The sequence below is a fragment of the Ipomoea triloba genome, chromosome 3, assembly GCF_003576645.1.
Source record: "Ipomoea triloba cultivar NCNSP0323 chromosome 3, ASM357664v1".
Taxonomy (NCBI): domain Eukaryota; kingdom Viridiplantae; phylum Streptophyta; class Magnoliopsida; order Solanales; family Convolvulaceae; genus Ipomoea; species Ipomoea triloba.
Genome location: NC_044918.1, coordinates 19,335,187 through 19,351,644, shown reverse-complemented (window position 1 = coordinate 19,351,644; position 16,458 = coordinate 19,335,187). Strand labels below are relative to the sequence as shown.

The window sequence follows — 16,458 nt, the reverse complement described above, 5'->3', positions numbered from 1 at the left end:
ATGGCAAACCCCCCTAGCTAAATGGTGATTTGCAACTTTAGTATAGAGTTTGCTTGAATTTTATTTTGTCATTTTATGCAAAGGATATGGCAAAGATAGTTAGACTAGCATCGTCCCTGAAAGGGATGGGCTTTCAACATTAACACGTTACATTATTTATTTATTTTTTGTTCTTGCAATATAATGAAAGCCTTTCAAACCTTAAAATGTTTGCAAAACTTGAAAGGCATACAAATTAGAGTTTTGGCACAAAGTTTTTTGACTGTTTTTTCTCTTATAATAATTTTAAATATTATTATTGTATAATATTTTAAAGGAGTTGGAATTTCAAGGATATAGAGAAAATAGTATTGAACGGCAAATGTTATAATATGTCAGTAGAATCAACTTTTGAAAGTGAGAGAATTATATGGATAGAGATGTCAATCGTAGCCTGAAATCGACGGGTTGACTCAATAAGATCAAAAAAATTATAGGGTTAGGGCCAAAAAAAAAAAAAAAAAAAAAAGCTCAATAAGAAAGTTGTGCTAGTCAGGCTAACCAGTTTAGTCTAATTACCAAAAAAACAAAACCTAAAGTAGTAAGAATCACACCTTACTATACGATTAATTTGATATATGATTCAAAAATAAACTCAACTCATCCAAATATTTTCCTTATATATATATATAGGGATGAGTTCAAATGAGAACAACCGTACCCCTCTTGTAAAAAGGATCTCAATCACCTATCAAGATCAAAATTGGGTTTCCCAACTTACACCAAAGTAATCTTAAGCCCCCAGAACCCCTACCCAAGAATCATTGTCTTTGTGCACCAGGGATCCATCTCTAGCTCCACCACCATGCCGTTGGAATGGTGACTTTAGGTCAGGTGATTTACCACTTGAGCTAGCCCCACGGGGACATCAATTTTATAATTTGAAAGTTTGCAATATTTATGAAAACTACCATATCAGTTTCCCTCTTATTTTTTAGCCACCCTCAACTTTTTATATATCTAAATGGATGAATCAGATTAATCCTCACTTTTTACCTATGAGCACGCTCTCACATGAACCCTCCCCCGACCACCACCACACACATTATATTTTTTTTTTATAGTTTAAGTGTATTTTTTTTTGGGTAAATTCACGGGGTCTTTCTCCGTCCGTTAAACGGTTCAAGTCCACCCACGTTCGCTCCGGGAGGCACGGGAGCTGGCCCAGGGAGAATCGTCACTTGTGGGAATTGAACCCGGGTTCTCCCGGAATTCTTCCCCACAAAGAGAGCTCATTTTTTTTTATAGTTTAAGTGTATATTTAGTCTTATAATTAGGCCAATGGCCTCTAGCCATGGCGTCATCCTTGACCAAAAGGGACCCCCACATTGAAGTACATATGTATTCCGTATATTCTTGAGTTATATTATTTAATATAATCGTCAATTAAGAAATTGTTTTTAAATAGTAATTATGTTGTTGTCATTATCTTTTAAAAATCCAAAAAGAAAAAGAAGAAGAAGGAGAAGATAGTTTTAATTAGTAAACTAACTAAAAGTTTCCATTTCCTTTAGAAAAGCTAGCTAGGGAGCTAGAATTAAAATAATCATAATTATTGTATCCATCCTAGCTTCCAAGTGAATTTGTGGTGTGATGGGGTGTGGGTCTTGGAGGAAGATGATAGATAGTGGGTTTTGCAGAGAGCACAAATTGAAGAAAGTGTACACTAAGTTTGTCGCTTTTAGGCTGGCATGTTTGGATTTTTGGTATTACGATGATACATTTTTCCCTTTATCTTTTCCCAATCATCTGCACAATGATATTCCCTTCTTTCCTATACTCAACCAAATCTTTCCATCTTTATTAATCTTTTTCACGTTTCACCACCTCCATTATATTTACTGTATGTAACTTATAAGCTCCTAACATAGCCTTATGAGCTTGTGGATAGGGATTACACCAAAGCCTACCAAACTGTCAATAAAGACTATCCACCCTCATCAGATCAAAGATTCATATATAGTGGGCTGGTCTTATTACAAAGCCATTCCCATCAGGTTGTACTGTGTTGCCCCCACATAGTTTTGTAATTGAGACATGCATAATGAGATGTAGTACGGCAAACAAACTTTATTTTGTGAGAGCCATTAAAACATCTGAGATATGATAGATGCATGTTTGCTCACTTAGTTTTGTGTTCTCATGTTGTGTTGAAACCAACATTGGGTATAACAAAAAAGCTAGGTTTTAATGCAATCATGGTATGTTTAATTTATGTTTTACAACTCAAACTCATAAACAATAAATGTATTGCACAACATACATAAACTAGCTAGCTTGCTAAGTAACTAGGTTACTTTAATGAGTAAATATGTCAGGATAAGTGTAAACCTATAGAAAATCTTGCACAACATACATAAACTAGCTAGCTTGCTAAGTAACTAGGTTACTTTAATGAGTAAATATGTCAGGATAAGTGTAAACCTATAGAAAATACAGATTTTAGTTTCCAATCATAGGAAAATAGTTTATTCATGTTTTCAATTATTAGTGTCTTACGAGAAAATAGTTGATTCAATTTTTCAATTACTACAGTCTTCATATTTAGTCGCCTCTAATTTATAATTTCAGTGGTAGTAGATATATATAATCCTTCAATGACAAATTTTGTTAAGTATATCAATGTTTACTCCTCAATTGGAGGAAAAAATGAAAAGACTTAGATATATATTATAAAAGTAACCTTATGAAGTTAGGACTTTGTAGAGCAAATATCGATATTTATAACAAAATTTGTCACCAAGAAATTATATGCATCTCCAAGATATATAATAAATTAATAATTGAGAAAGTAAATATGGAGGTCTTAATATTTGAGGGCTAAGTTAGCTATTTCTCCATAATTGAGGGACTAATTAAAATTGTCATTTTCCCTGTAAACATATTTAACATTTTACATCCTAATATTTACCATGTCTTTTGACATCAAAAGACATATTTTCACATATTTTCACATCAAAAGACATGGTAAATAAAAAAAATATTTACCATGTCTTTTAATGTGAAAATGCATTATCATTTTTTAACTAATAATAGACCAAATTAAATATCATGTCAGTATGACTAAATAATCTTAGCATAAAAAGTATACAACTAAACTAATTAGAAGAACTGAAACATGTACTATATCTCAATTAAAAATATAAGTTGATAATTGAAGTGCACATTTATGTTTATATATTATATGCTCTGGATGAAGTATTTGAGCTACATACTCTTTCCCATTAAATTAATAAAGGTTAGGTTGTCAAATCATCTAAATGTTGATCAGCTTCTCCGGCTTTGTTCCCTTTGGGAAAAATCTATTCTTCATCATGCCTAAAGCCTACAATATTGCAAAAAAGCTAAGTTATCATCATGATATTCTATCCTATTGATTTAAAAGCATTTGGCCTTTAACATTTAAGACATACAATAATTGTTACCCATTTAACATACACATATATTCATTTATATGCATTTGAGACTACTAATCATGTACTTTTACATATTCTCTTTTATTTTTAACGACTACACTATTTAGTTTTCTATTTTAACAAATATTATTTAAATATCATCTATTGATTTTTTTTTGGGTGACAAAGAGAACCTGCACCACTACTCAAGAGTGTATGCATTGAGTAAATCTCGATCGCTCCTATATAATAGCGCACAAAGTCTCTTTGTTTCAATCCAAGATATGATGTACAACTTTTGCTATCTTTGTTTTCTCATTAGGTTCAAATGTTTGTGCACCAATTGACATTACCTTAATTTTTAGCTCCTTAAAAATATTTTTTTAATGAAATATATACTATTTTCTTTTAAGTGTATTCCAATAGAAAAAAAATTTAATTAGATGTTTATAATATTGTTTGGAATTTATTAGTAAAAAACATTCAAATCTTTATGCAACATTTTTAGTCCATCCTTTTAAAGTTGGTAACTTAGTACCAAAATTTAAATGTTTAGGCAATTTTAACAATTTTAACATTCATCCAGTACCCTCTGTGAGATCGATTCCTCCACCGGGTCGCCTAGGCCATGACCGAACCCCATGGGCCTCGACCATGGCCATGGCCATGGCATTCAACTTGGGCCGAGGCTCAAGCCTTGGCCGAGCCCTATTGAGGGTCTCAACTTGGGCTGGGTTTGGCTGAGCCCTAGGCCGGCCTTAGCTAGTGGCTTCGGTCGGGAGCCTCGGCTGGCTAGTTCGGGGGCCCGGTTGCGAGGCTGTGGGCGGTCAAGAGTTGTTATAACCGCTCCCTCCTTTTTATGGGGGTTCGTTAGTATATAAGTCCTTGTATTTGTCTCATTAGGACATCATGTTCTACTTGGTCTAAACACAAATCCTTTTGTATTAGCTTTACACTACGAATTAATACAACATTTTGTCTCTGAGATTCATATCACTTGTTTTCTATTATATTATCCATTTTATTATCCCTTTATTATTTTCTTTTATTTATCGAGTTTGATCATTCGGTCCACCCGGATTAATTAAATCCATCACTGTTTTTGTTTTTGAAAGAACCAAACTCAATTAATCAAGTGAGAAATACAATGAGGGGGGACACCAAACCAACTATGAAGATCAGTGTACAAATGTGCAGCCCGGGCTAAAGTGTGAGCACACACATTCACTGATCTATTGATATAGCTAATGCCAAAAGCCTGGAAAAAAAAAGAAAAAAAAAAAGAGAGATCGAAAGACTATCTCTAATCACAGTACTAGCATATGATAAATCTTGAGAAGAATCATTGAAGCTAAGACAAACTTGCTGGCAGTCGGGTAGGATGCATATTTTCTGCCACTGTTTACTCTTTAGCCAAGAAAGAGCCTCCTTGATGGCAAGAACTTCGACTAAACGGGCTTCATTGACCGGTCTCAAAGGCCCGGAGATAGCAGCGAGGAACAAACTAGTATGAGAATTACTGTGCCAAAAGAAGCAGAAAGTCCATCACTGTGTAATTAACCCACATTTACCTTCTCTTTTTTTTTTTACCAATAAACTACTAGGGAATGCCACCTCATACTAATATTGCTTATTTGGCAAAATAATTATTGATAATACTACCTCCGTATATTTTAAGCAAAAAGTTAGCGATGCAAGTAAAAATTTGCCACGTCATCATCAAGTTTATAGAGATCACGTTTTTTTTTTTTTTGAAATAAAACTCTAACTTCATTAATCAAAGAAAGCCGAAATACAAGCATGTGGAGAAATAACCCACGAAATAAGAACAGAAGAAGAATCAATCGCCTTAGCTAATGCATGAGCAATCTGATTCGCTGACCTCCCGATATGCCGCACACTAATAGTGCCCATATCATTAGCAATGAGATGACATTGCTTTATAACCAAACCAACATACGACAAGTCCAAAGATGGAGAATTATAAGCAATACATAAGTTTAAACAATCAGACTCCAGTTCAACATTAAGCAAACCCCGCCCCTTAAGCCATGACAAAGCTTCTCTGACAGTCATTGCCTCTGCCAAATAAGGGTTTGGTCCGCACAGATAACGTATTGGTTACATGTGAAATATAGTTTAATTTCACATTTTTTTTTCCAAATTTAGGAGTTTAATTGAAATTTTTTTAAATTAATAACTTAATTCCTGTTTCGATAATAATTGAAGGATTTACTTAATTCTTTTTATTTATAATTTTTATTGGGGCATGGGTATTCTAGCCCAAACCCATTGTACAGCACGGCTGTCAAAGCCCAATATTTTGAGTTAGAGTACACTAGTCCAATTCCAGCGTTGGATATGTTTCAGCAATTTTCCATACTTGTAAATGGATCTGAGAGAGAAGTCAATGACCTTATGGTTGAGTGGCATGTAGTGATTTTTCTAAATGGGAGGTCATGAAATTAATCTTCAATAGATATGTAATAGAGTCAGGTGAATATTTGAATATTGTAAAATAATACCCGAGGGAAGTCCTGATATTAGGTTACTCCCGAGTCCCGAGCATCTTTATGTATTTTTGTTGTTATGCATACTTCTTCTTCTCTCATGCATTTTTCCGGCGAACCAACAAATAATAAAATGAAATTTCAATTTTATTCCTTACTTATTTCATTCCTATGAAATAATTATATTCCTGAGTAAACCAAACTTGCTAATAGTGTATTTAATTACTCGTGTATTTGTTTGTAATTGCTTCACTACGAATCTTGTGAAAACTCCCACATGGATGATGGGAGTGGGTTCGAGCCTCAGTGGAGGCAACTGTTGACTCGTTGTGCTTCAGTAGGTTGAGAAAGTAACTATGAACAGATACTACATTGTAACAAAGTCAGTAGTACTCAAAAAAAAAATCTTGTGAAAATAATAATTAGCGTTGAATTTTTTTTAATAGATTAATTCCCCAATAATTAAAAGATAGATCTTAAGAGTTGAGGGGAATGCAACATTACCCAAGTCTTTGGCAATAACACCATCCAATCCATATCATAACAGCTATATTACTTATTTGAACTTTTGGTTCCATTTGTGGTCCACCCATTGTACGTAGGCCAGTGAAGACCTTGACTTGGAAAATAATAATCGGTATATGCTTAATTTCTTCTTTGAAGGGCAATGGAAGACCTTTAATATAAGGGTTAAGGGTGTGTGAGACCGTCTCACGGATCCTTATTCGTGAGACGGGTCGGGTCGGGTCAAAGCACCATGTAAATGTCATAATTATATGTGCAAATCTCATACATATATGTGCAAATCTCATACTTATATGCTCAAATATAACACTAATCAAAAATACAATTTTTGTTACTTATAAGAGAAAAAGTAATATATTTTTCATAATAAGTAATGTTGACAAGTGCCTCTCACTTATAAGGGCAAATATAATACTTTTGAGGAAAAATGTAATACTTTTAAATCGAAATGTAAAAATATTGTATTTTCCCTTAAAAGTATTACATTTACCCTAATAAGTAACAAAAATTTTATTCCTAATTAGTATTACATTTGAGCATATAAGTATGACATTTGTGCATATAAGTGTAACATTTGCATCTTGACCCGACCCGACCCGACCCGACCCGTCTCATGGTGAGACGGTCTCACACAAGTTTTTGCCTTAATATAATTACTTGAAATAGTCTTACAATTGCTGACAAATTAGAAAAAAGCCAATAACTTGTGATTTATATATAAATATATAAGTAGCATCACATATATACTCACACAAGAATTTAAAAATCGTTAGTAACTAATATATTTGTCAATTGTCAATGACCTTGTGGTCTAGTGGCACCCGATTGCACCCTCCATGTGAAATGGGGTGGCCTCTTCCTCAGTGGACAGTGGAGGTGCTACGGTCTCTTTATATTTCAGTAGGTTGAGAAAGTAATTATGAACAGATACTATTTTTAAAAAACAATTATGAACAAATACTATATTGTAACAGAGTCACTAGTACTATATATATATATATATATATATATATATACCAATTAAAAGTCAATTTTATAACTCTTCTATTAATTCTTCACTAGTCACGGCCATGCAGTATAAGTAACAAGTATTGACACTTATTGATTCTTGCCAACACCTCTTGGTCAAGTCCCTTCTCAGTGAGATTTATTTTTCGTATATGATTTGTGAGCTATTACGCAAGGGTGAAGTTTACTCGGTGCATACTTTTGAGTAAGGGTTCAAATTTTCTTTTTCACAAAAAAAAGAAAAAAAAAGTATTGGTACTTATTCAATTAGATTTTAAATATGGGCGATTCCTAAGCGATTTACAAAAAAAAATCATCCTACATATTACAGAATTATGGATGATATCAAATATTAATCATTTACTTTTACAGATTGCTAAATTCAATTTTATTTTTAATGTGTATTTAATCCTGGAAATATAGTATATATGTAGATTATTATTTTCCGTTAGTTCTAACTTTATTACTCAAGTACTTATAGATTTATTTATTTATTTTTGACAATGAAACAACATAGATTTATTTATTTAATTATATTGATTTATTTATTTAATTATAATTTAAAGAAAAATGCTATTAAAGGGGGAAATTTTGGAAATAAATATAAAAATCATATACACTTATAGAATAAATATAAAAATCATATAGTAAAATGTAAAGTAAAAATTATTATAAATATATAAATTATTCTCATAGATTTAAGCTAAAATATTATTCTTCTTAGATTAAAATCTCTAAAAGATAGTTATTTATCATTATTATTTCAAAAGTACCATTATCTTATAGTTATAGTATCAAACAAATTCATAGATGATACAATTTTATGGTATATGTTTTTTTTTTTTTGGTAAATTTACAGGGTCTTTCTCTCCGTCCGTTTAACAGTCCGGGGTCCACCCACGTTCGCTCCGAGAGGCACAGGAAAATCTAAAAATAGAAGTGAACAATGAAGTTTAATACACAAGCTTTAAAAAACCCTTTCACAAATAATAAATGATTAACACTACACTTTAATCCTAACTTTACCTTATAATAGCATCTCCTTATGTAGTAATATTTGATTGGATATTATTTGTATTTGATTATTAAGTAGATTCCCTTTTTAACTTGTGGTAGGATTATCGAATTAAACCTAGAGGGTGTGGTTGAGTGAAGGAGACTCATTCACCCTTAAACAAAGGTCAAGGGTTTGATCCTTGGCTTTGCGAATGGAGAAGGGGATTAGTCACTGAATTAAAATCTATGAGAGAAAACTATTTTTTAAATAAGAGTTAGTAATATAAAGTTAATTTATAAATATATAAAGTATTTACTATTTATATATAGTTAAGATGAGATCACATTCTTATTGAATTAAAATCTATGAAAGAAAATTATTTTTTAATATTGTCAAAATACATTTATTTTTTAATTTACGAAAAGTCAAGGACCTGTGGTCTAGTAACACCAAGTTACTCACTCATATGAGAGGTTGTGAGTTCGAGTCTCAGTGGAGGCGATATTGACTCTTTGTGTTGGATTCAAGCATCAACCTATAGCTTTATCTGACCAACCAACCCCCACCCCCAATGCATTTATTTAACAATTACAATTGATCATATTGGGATACTTGGATTGGGCATATGTGTGATTGATTGACTTAACAATAATACCCCTAGATTTAACATCAATAGTTACGTGTCTTTGTTAAATTAAAAAAACTTAGGTGTCCCCCCACCCCTAGAGCCACTACGAAGATAAACCGTAAGTCGCGTAATCAGTCTACCGGTTAATCTTAGTCTTCATATGTGCACAAAAGTTTCAATCCAAACCTTCCATCATCATTAACTCTTTGTTTACATATATGCTTCCAATTGGATTTCAACCCTCCATTGTTGCCTCCAAGTCTTTAGATTTAGCTTGACACTTGGCCTTATTTGACAATCAACATTTAAATGTTAACAATTATCATATTGTGTCAGGAATTTTGACTATCGAATTGTATTAGTGGTTTAGAAAAAAATGTTTGATAAAATTAGTTATTTATTATTATCAATTAACATGTAAAGGGACTTATAATAATAATAATAATAATTAACTGTAATAATGCTACCAGGTATGTTTGTAAGTAAATAGAATTGTATTGCTTAGTGTGTTTGGGTACAAGTTTTAGATTGTGTCCTCCTTTGTTGTTATATTCGATCAACCTTTATACTAGTAGTAATGGTTACAATATTAGTAGGCACAACGATCTCTAAATAAATGTAACGGTTCCCCTCATTAAGTGACGCGGCTCCTTAATAATTGATGTGCGCTCCCCTTCATAACTTTTGCTCTTTATGGGTCGGTGTTCTAATAAGTGTGTTGGGCTCTGCTTTAAGTGCATCGTTCAACATGCTCTGCCTGGCCGTTACTATTTAATCGTGTTAATTGTTTTGACTCCTCCAAGTTAAAATATATAATAGAATCGGATCAGGTCCAGTACCATGTCCAATTATCTTGTTAATAGTGGTAAGAACAAAATATCAAAAATGTTGCAAGAGTTGTTTCAATGGTAGAATTCTATAACCAACATGGTTGGCGTGGTGGTTCAGCACCTTGTCCCTTAAGCATGAGTTTGGGGGGAGCAAACCATTTGCCCAGTCCCCTACCACTTAGTGTGCTGACAGTTGGGACGAGGGTTAGTCTTCTGGCTGCCGGCTGGAAGGATACCTTGGGCACAAATCCAAAAAAAATGGTAGAATTCTATTTGTAATATGATTTTGTTATAAGATCTCAAGTAATATAAAATCTAACACAAAGCAAACCTTTTTTTAAGACCAAAATTTTCAAAATAGGCTGGCACCCTAACAAGGAGTATCCATCACACCCCTAACCCATTGTATACGTTTTTGGCATTTTGTATTTAATGACACTCATATGACTTGTTGAACCCATTGTATACGTTTTGGACCCCAAGTCTAAAATCCTTGTTCAAGTCAATAACAGCTAGTTTTTGAAAAATGTGTACTAAACAACACCTTAATCTCATGTCCGAAACCTTAATCTAATTCAAATAATATTTTTTTTCTAAATTTATCTTGTAATTCCCAACGGGTCCCTCCAATCTCCAATATAAGATTACCTCCATTATTTCATACACACACACCACAGAACAACTATATATGTCCATTTACTCATTCACAGATTACATTCTTAAATTCCTATATGTATTATTATATGACTCGCTCTTAAATTTTGAAGTTTAAAAAAGTTTTAGTAGTGGATTAGGCAATGTCGAAGTGTTATAAATTAAAATCTCATGTTCCGGGCGTAAAGTCATGATAATTAAATTGTTGATTTAATAACCACAATATTATAAGTTTAGATGTACTCAGAGAGGGAGTGCCCTATTGATTTTCTTGATTATTCAATACACATCATCAAATAGCTAGTAACTGCAAGTTTGCGTTATCATTCAAAAAACAACCTCATGTTATTCTTTTTCTTACTCTTTACATCCAAATAAGTGCATTTACTTTTCATTATAACTTCATTGATTAATTTTAATAGAATTTTATGTTGAATTAATTACAATAAAAATCTAACAATAATATAATAACATCATACTTATCTTATTTTACTCTACTTTTTAGGCATGCTATTTATTAGTTTATGTTTTTTAATGCAATGTCGATTTTATTGATGATGAATAAGTCGAGGAGATGTAAAACCTCGAAGATCATAAAAAAAAATTAGTCTAACCTTTACAGTTAAAAAATTAAAAGAGCAAAAATTAAAATAGAGGGTCACTACCGCTAAAATCTTATAAATTTATGTTTCTCAAATTACAATAATACATTTATTAGTTTAGGACTTCAAAAAGTGATTTATGATAGGAAACTTACAAAAATAGAAAATTGATTTTATCTATTTTAATATTATGCAAAATTCATAGGAAACTCCGATGGGGAAAGTTTTACAACAAATTTCATGAAAGCTATGCTTCTAGCTAGCATCTTTTTATTGGTTGAGATGCCGATTGCTATGATCTTGAGCGTAGAGAATCACAGCCTCTCTTCCCTCTGCCATTTCTTACCTCACCCCTAACTTCACTCCTGGACCAGAAGTCTTCTCTCTCTCTCTCTCTCCTCTCCATTCGCATTTTTTATTTTTTCCCTATCTGAAACATATTCAAACCCAGTTGGAATACACATGTAAATAGATATAAACGGCAAATACAATATTGTTGTTTATATCCCTGAATATAGATGTTGGTGATAGGTTGACCTTGGGTTCCTAAGTCTGTGCAACCCAGATGAGAGGTATTAAAGTTTGAATCTTTATTCATTTTCTCTCTAGATTTCTTGGTAATGTTAGGGCTGCTATTCAATTTGAATTTGCTATTCTGGGTTGGATTTAAGGAAGCTTGTGTTTCTGGTTTTTCATTCAATCCTTTTCTTGAGTTGACTTTTCCTCATGAATGCATTTCCATGAATTGGGAGCTAAAAAAAATGAAGTGTATTAAAGCAATAAAGATTTATTTTTTTTTTTTTTTAAATGGTAGATAAAGTTTGGGTTTCCCTTTCTGCCCTTCATGAATAGCAGCATTCTGATGCTTTATAGATTCAATGAGCTTTTGTTTCTGGAATAGAAATTTTGGAATGTAGTGTGGACTAAACAGGGCATATTCTTATCTTATGAAAAGGGTGAATTTAGTGGTGTTATGGGAATTTCATTGGTGGGTTTTGTATAAGTTGAGAGAATCTGAACAAAATCAATTGAAACTCAACTCTGGGTGCAATTTTGCTTTCCCCTAGAACTTGAAAAAGAATGCCAGAATCCCAGATTCCATATCTCAGTTTTTGTTGCTTAGATATAATTCTTTGATGGTTATTGTACAGTAAGAAATGCTTACATTTTTGGTCCTAGAATTGGGCAGATAGGGATAAAGGACTTAAGAAGTTCCTATCTTTGCTTGATACTTATGGTAGCTAGGCTTGTTTCAATTGATTTGAGAGGTAAATTGAGTTTTATGTCATAAGTCAACTTCTTTACTGATCCAATTGGGCTATCTATTGTGGATTACCAATCCTCTATGGCCTTTGAGTTTTTACAAAAGTTCCAATTTTTCCCTTGCAGAATCGATAAGCAGAAAGCCCTAGAAAATGCTAGTGAGACTATCCATAGCCAAACTTTGTTGATACAGAAGTGTAGCATAGCTTTCTTCTTGTGTGTTTTATTGATCAACTGAATCTAAATTTTCATTATTTCGTAGTCGTAAGGTTTAATTAAAAACTAAGCGTGATTGTTAATGGCTAACGAATGTTAATTCGCCTTTACTGTTTCTGCATTTCCAATAGAACAGTGATGCCTGATAATTTTTGGTGTTTATGATTTTATTTTGGGTTAAGATTTATTTGGTTGTTTACTTAACTCAAACTTGAAAATGTGCAGATCAGAATAGAAGTAACAATGACACAATGTTAGTCGAGCCTTTGAATCGTGGTCTCTTACAGCATGGCCCGAAGACCTTTCTGCATTACCACCAGACGATCTCCTCGGAGATATTATTTTATTCTAGTCTTTATACTCGTCCCGATTTGTGTCATTGGCATCTTAAACCATGTCCAGAAGATCTCGTACTTTTTCCGTCCTCTATGGGACAGCCCACCGCCTCCATTTGAGCACCTACCTCACTACTATGCAGAAAATGTTTCGATGGAACACCTTTGTCGCCTACATGGCTGGACTGCTCGAACTGAGCCCCGGCGGGTATTTGATGCCGTCATATTCAGCAACGAGCTGGACCTGCTCGAGATTAGGTGGCAAGAACTGCACCCATATGTGACTAAATTTGTGATATTAGAAGCGAACACGACGTTTACTGGCCTTCCAAAGTCTCTAATTTTTGCTCAGAATCAGAACCGGTTTTCCTTTGCTGCAGAAAAGATTGTCCACAGTGTATTCCCGGGGCGCGTTGCATCCCACAGGTCACACGAGGATCCGTTTAAGCTCGAGGCAGAGCAGCGTGTGGCAATGAACCAGTTGCTTCGACGGGCAGGTATATCCAATGGTGACCTTCTTATTATGTCAGATACTGATGAAATCCCGAGCCACCATACCATAAAACTGCTGCAGTGGTGTGACGGGGTGCCCCCCGTTCTGCATCTCGAGCTGAGGCACTACTTATACTCCTTTGAGTTCCCCGTGGACTATAGCAGCTGGCGTGCCACGGTCCACATTTACAGCCCGTGGACTCAATATCGACACTCTCGACAGACCGACCGCATCCTCTCGGATGCGGGATGGCACTGCAGCTTCTGCTTCCGCTATCTGAAAGATTTCGTGTTCAAGATGACCGCATATAGTCACGCAGACCGAGTAAGGCATCGGGAGTTTCTTGACCATACTAGGATCCAAAACCTCATCTGTCAAGGGGCTGATCTTTTCGACATGTTGCCCGAGGAGTATACCTTCAAAGAATTGATCAAGAAGATGGGATCCGTTCCCCCTTCAGCATCTGCAGTTCACCTCCCCGCTTATTTGATCGAAAATGCTGAAATTTTCAGATTCCTCCTCCCGGGAGGTTGTATGCGCCCGCCCGCATGATTTCTGTTGTTTCGTCCTCCGGTTTTAAGGTAAACACCATTTTGATGCTCTCTGTAACAGTTGCATTGTTCTTAGGAAAAACATTTTAGGTTGTTTCCAACTTAGAATCCTCATTTAACTTTTTTTGTTTTCACTTATATATTGAGCATCCTGTACAATCTCAGGAGAAGTATATAGGCAACTAGGAGTAATTGTTGTGTTGTTCAATACTTCAATGTACTGCACTTCAGGATATATTATAACTTTAAAGATGCTGTAACTTCAGCTTCAAATTCAAGTTTTATTCTTTCTTCCCAAACAACACGTTTGGATGATGAATTTTTGATGAATTTTTAGGCAATAAGAATGTTATTCCCTAAAGAATGAAATAGGCCAAGGAATAGACTTTAGGAATAGTAACTGCAAGTTTATGATTTTTAGAGTAATCATTCAAAAAATTTAAACATTTTATTATGTTTAATTAAGTTGTGTATTTTTATTTTTATGAAGTTTTTTGAATGTGAATTTATGAAGAAGCTTAACCTTGCATGGTTTAGTAAATTTTGAAAGCTATTAAATATGTTATAGTGATACAAGTTTATATCCAAAGTGTCCAAATAACAACTGCATTATATTATAGTTTTGACACAAATTTACTTGTTATTTAAGATGATTAATAATAAATTAATAATAATATAATAATAATAATAATAATAATAATAAGTATGAGCATTTTACTTTTTATATTATTTATTCCATTCCCATTTCCATGGATATCAAACATTGAAATTTAAATTCTCAATATATAATTCTATTCATGCAAACTAAACACTAGAATTTGAATTCTCATTTTATTTCCACACTATTACTATTTTCCTAAATTAGGTTTTTCCATTGGATTTTTTCTCGTGAGAATTTTAACGAGACATAAGTCTGATAGTAATGTCAAATGGAAAGTGTTATACATAAATAAATGTGGACATTACTAGAGAAATTATGTTATGATAATATCTTTTCTATCATTTATAGACTTATAGTTATACTAGAACTTTGTACATCATTTATATATATTAGATTGAAGGTTGAATAATAAAAGATTGCTTATTCTCTTCTACTTTTGTATTTTTTTTTAATTCTATAATACATTCCAGGGAGAAAATGGTACAACAATTTACACAATGATCCGTCTTGATTTATAACAATTTCAATTCTTTTCTTATGTTTAGTGTTTCTTATATTTACATTATCCATATTTTTAAAACTTGTTTTAAAAAAAAAAAAAAAAAAAAAAACTTAACAAAATCACTAGCAAATCTGCCTTAATCCAAGCCCATCAACAACATAAAAGCCCAGTACTAAATTGCACAGCGAAGCCCAACATACCAAGCCCACTATCAAAGTTGTACAAGTACAATCTTTTCTCAACAAATTCTTCAATCAAACATTCAAACACAAACAATCTCCAAGTCTAATGGTCTTTGTTTTTGTTGGCAAAACTAATAACAACAACAGCAATAATAGTAATAATAATAAGTGCACCACTAAAGGTGCACAAAATTATCTTCGTGACTTTATTTTACCTATCATGTTTAATATTCGCTGGTCAAATAATCTCTTTATTCTTTTATTATTTTCTTTAATATTTTTAATTATTTTTATATTTCAATGTTTTTTTTTTGTGTGTTTAATAGTGCTTTTAATGGAGTCTCTAAGTATATAAAATTTATAAACTAATACTGGACACATAAAATGAGAGGAATGGAGTATAAAATAGTTCAAAAATTTAAATATAATATAAGAAGTAAGACTCAAACCTAGTATGGAGAAGAATAGCTTGAAAAGGTTGCTAATTCCTCGTAGGTTGAGAAGCAAAAGGAAAAATCTGATCGAGGAGGAGCTCGCATATAATTAACCAATTGGTAAGGCAATAACTTATCAAGGCCACAATCAATTTTACTAGTTAAGATAACAAATCAATTACTAACTCGATTGTATAAGTGCTCCAATAAAATCTAAACTCAAATTAATTGTCGAAATATAGAACTCTAGAATTTAAAGAACTAGATAATACATCTAACCAATTTCTTCCTTCATACTTCTCCCACCTCCCCCACCTAGATACGTGTACACACACACGTACATATAAAGATATTCATATATATATATATATATATACACATATTCAAACATTGATATACAGGAAAAAGATAAGAGGTTGAGGATTAAGATAGGTGTGTGCATTATAGTCGTCAATAGTGACAGCAAGGTGGGAATATATTCTGAAGGAAAGTTTACTCCATGTTTTTTGTTTCTCTTTGTTCAAACAAGAAGAAAATAGAGGGGACCCACCTGGCTGGCTGGGGCTCTTGAGGTTGAACCAAAAATTAATTAATATATAATTCAGTTGGTGGATGTTTCTTGAAATGGTTTAT

At 33.0% G+C, this 16,458-nt stretch overlaps 1 protein-coding gene across 1 annotated transcript; it reads left to right on the top strand.

Annotated features, from left to right (window-relative positions):
- The first annotated feature begins 11,509 nt into the window (after positions 1-11,509).
- Positions 11,510-14,324, top strand: LOC116011728 (beta-1,4-mannosyl-glycoprotein 4-beta-N-acetylglucosaminyltransferase). The gene is made up of 2 exons (XM_031251130.1): positions 11,510-11,760; positions 12,893-14,324. Exon 2 carries the CDS (start codon positions 12,956-12,958, stop codon positions 14,045-14,047), a length of 1,092 nt encoding a protein of 363 aa, XP_031106990.1. The 5' UTR covers positions 11,510-11,760; positions 12,893-12,955; the 3' UTR covers positions 14,048-14,324.
- Positions 14,325-16,458: the final 2,134 nt, after the last annotated feature.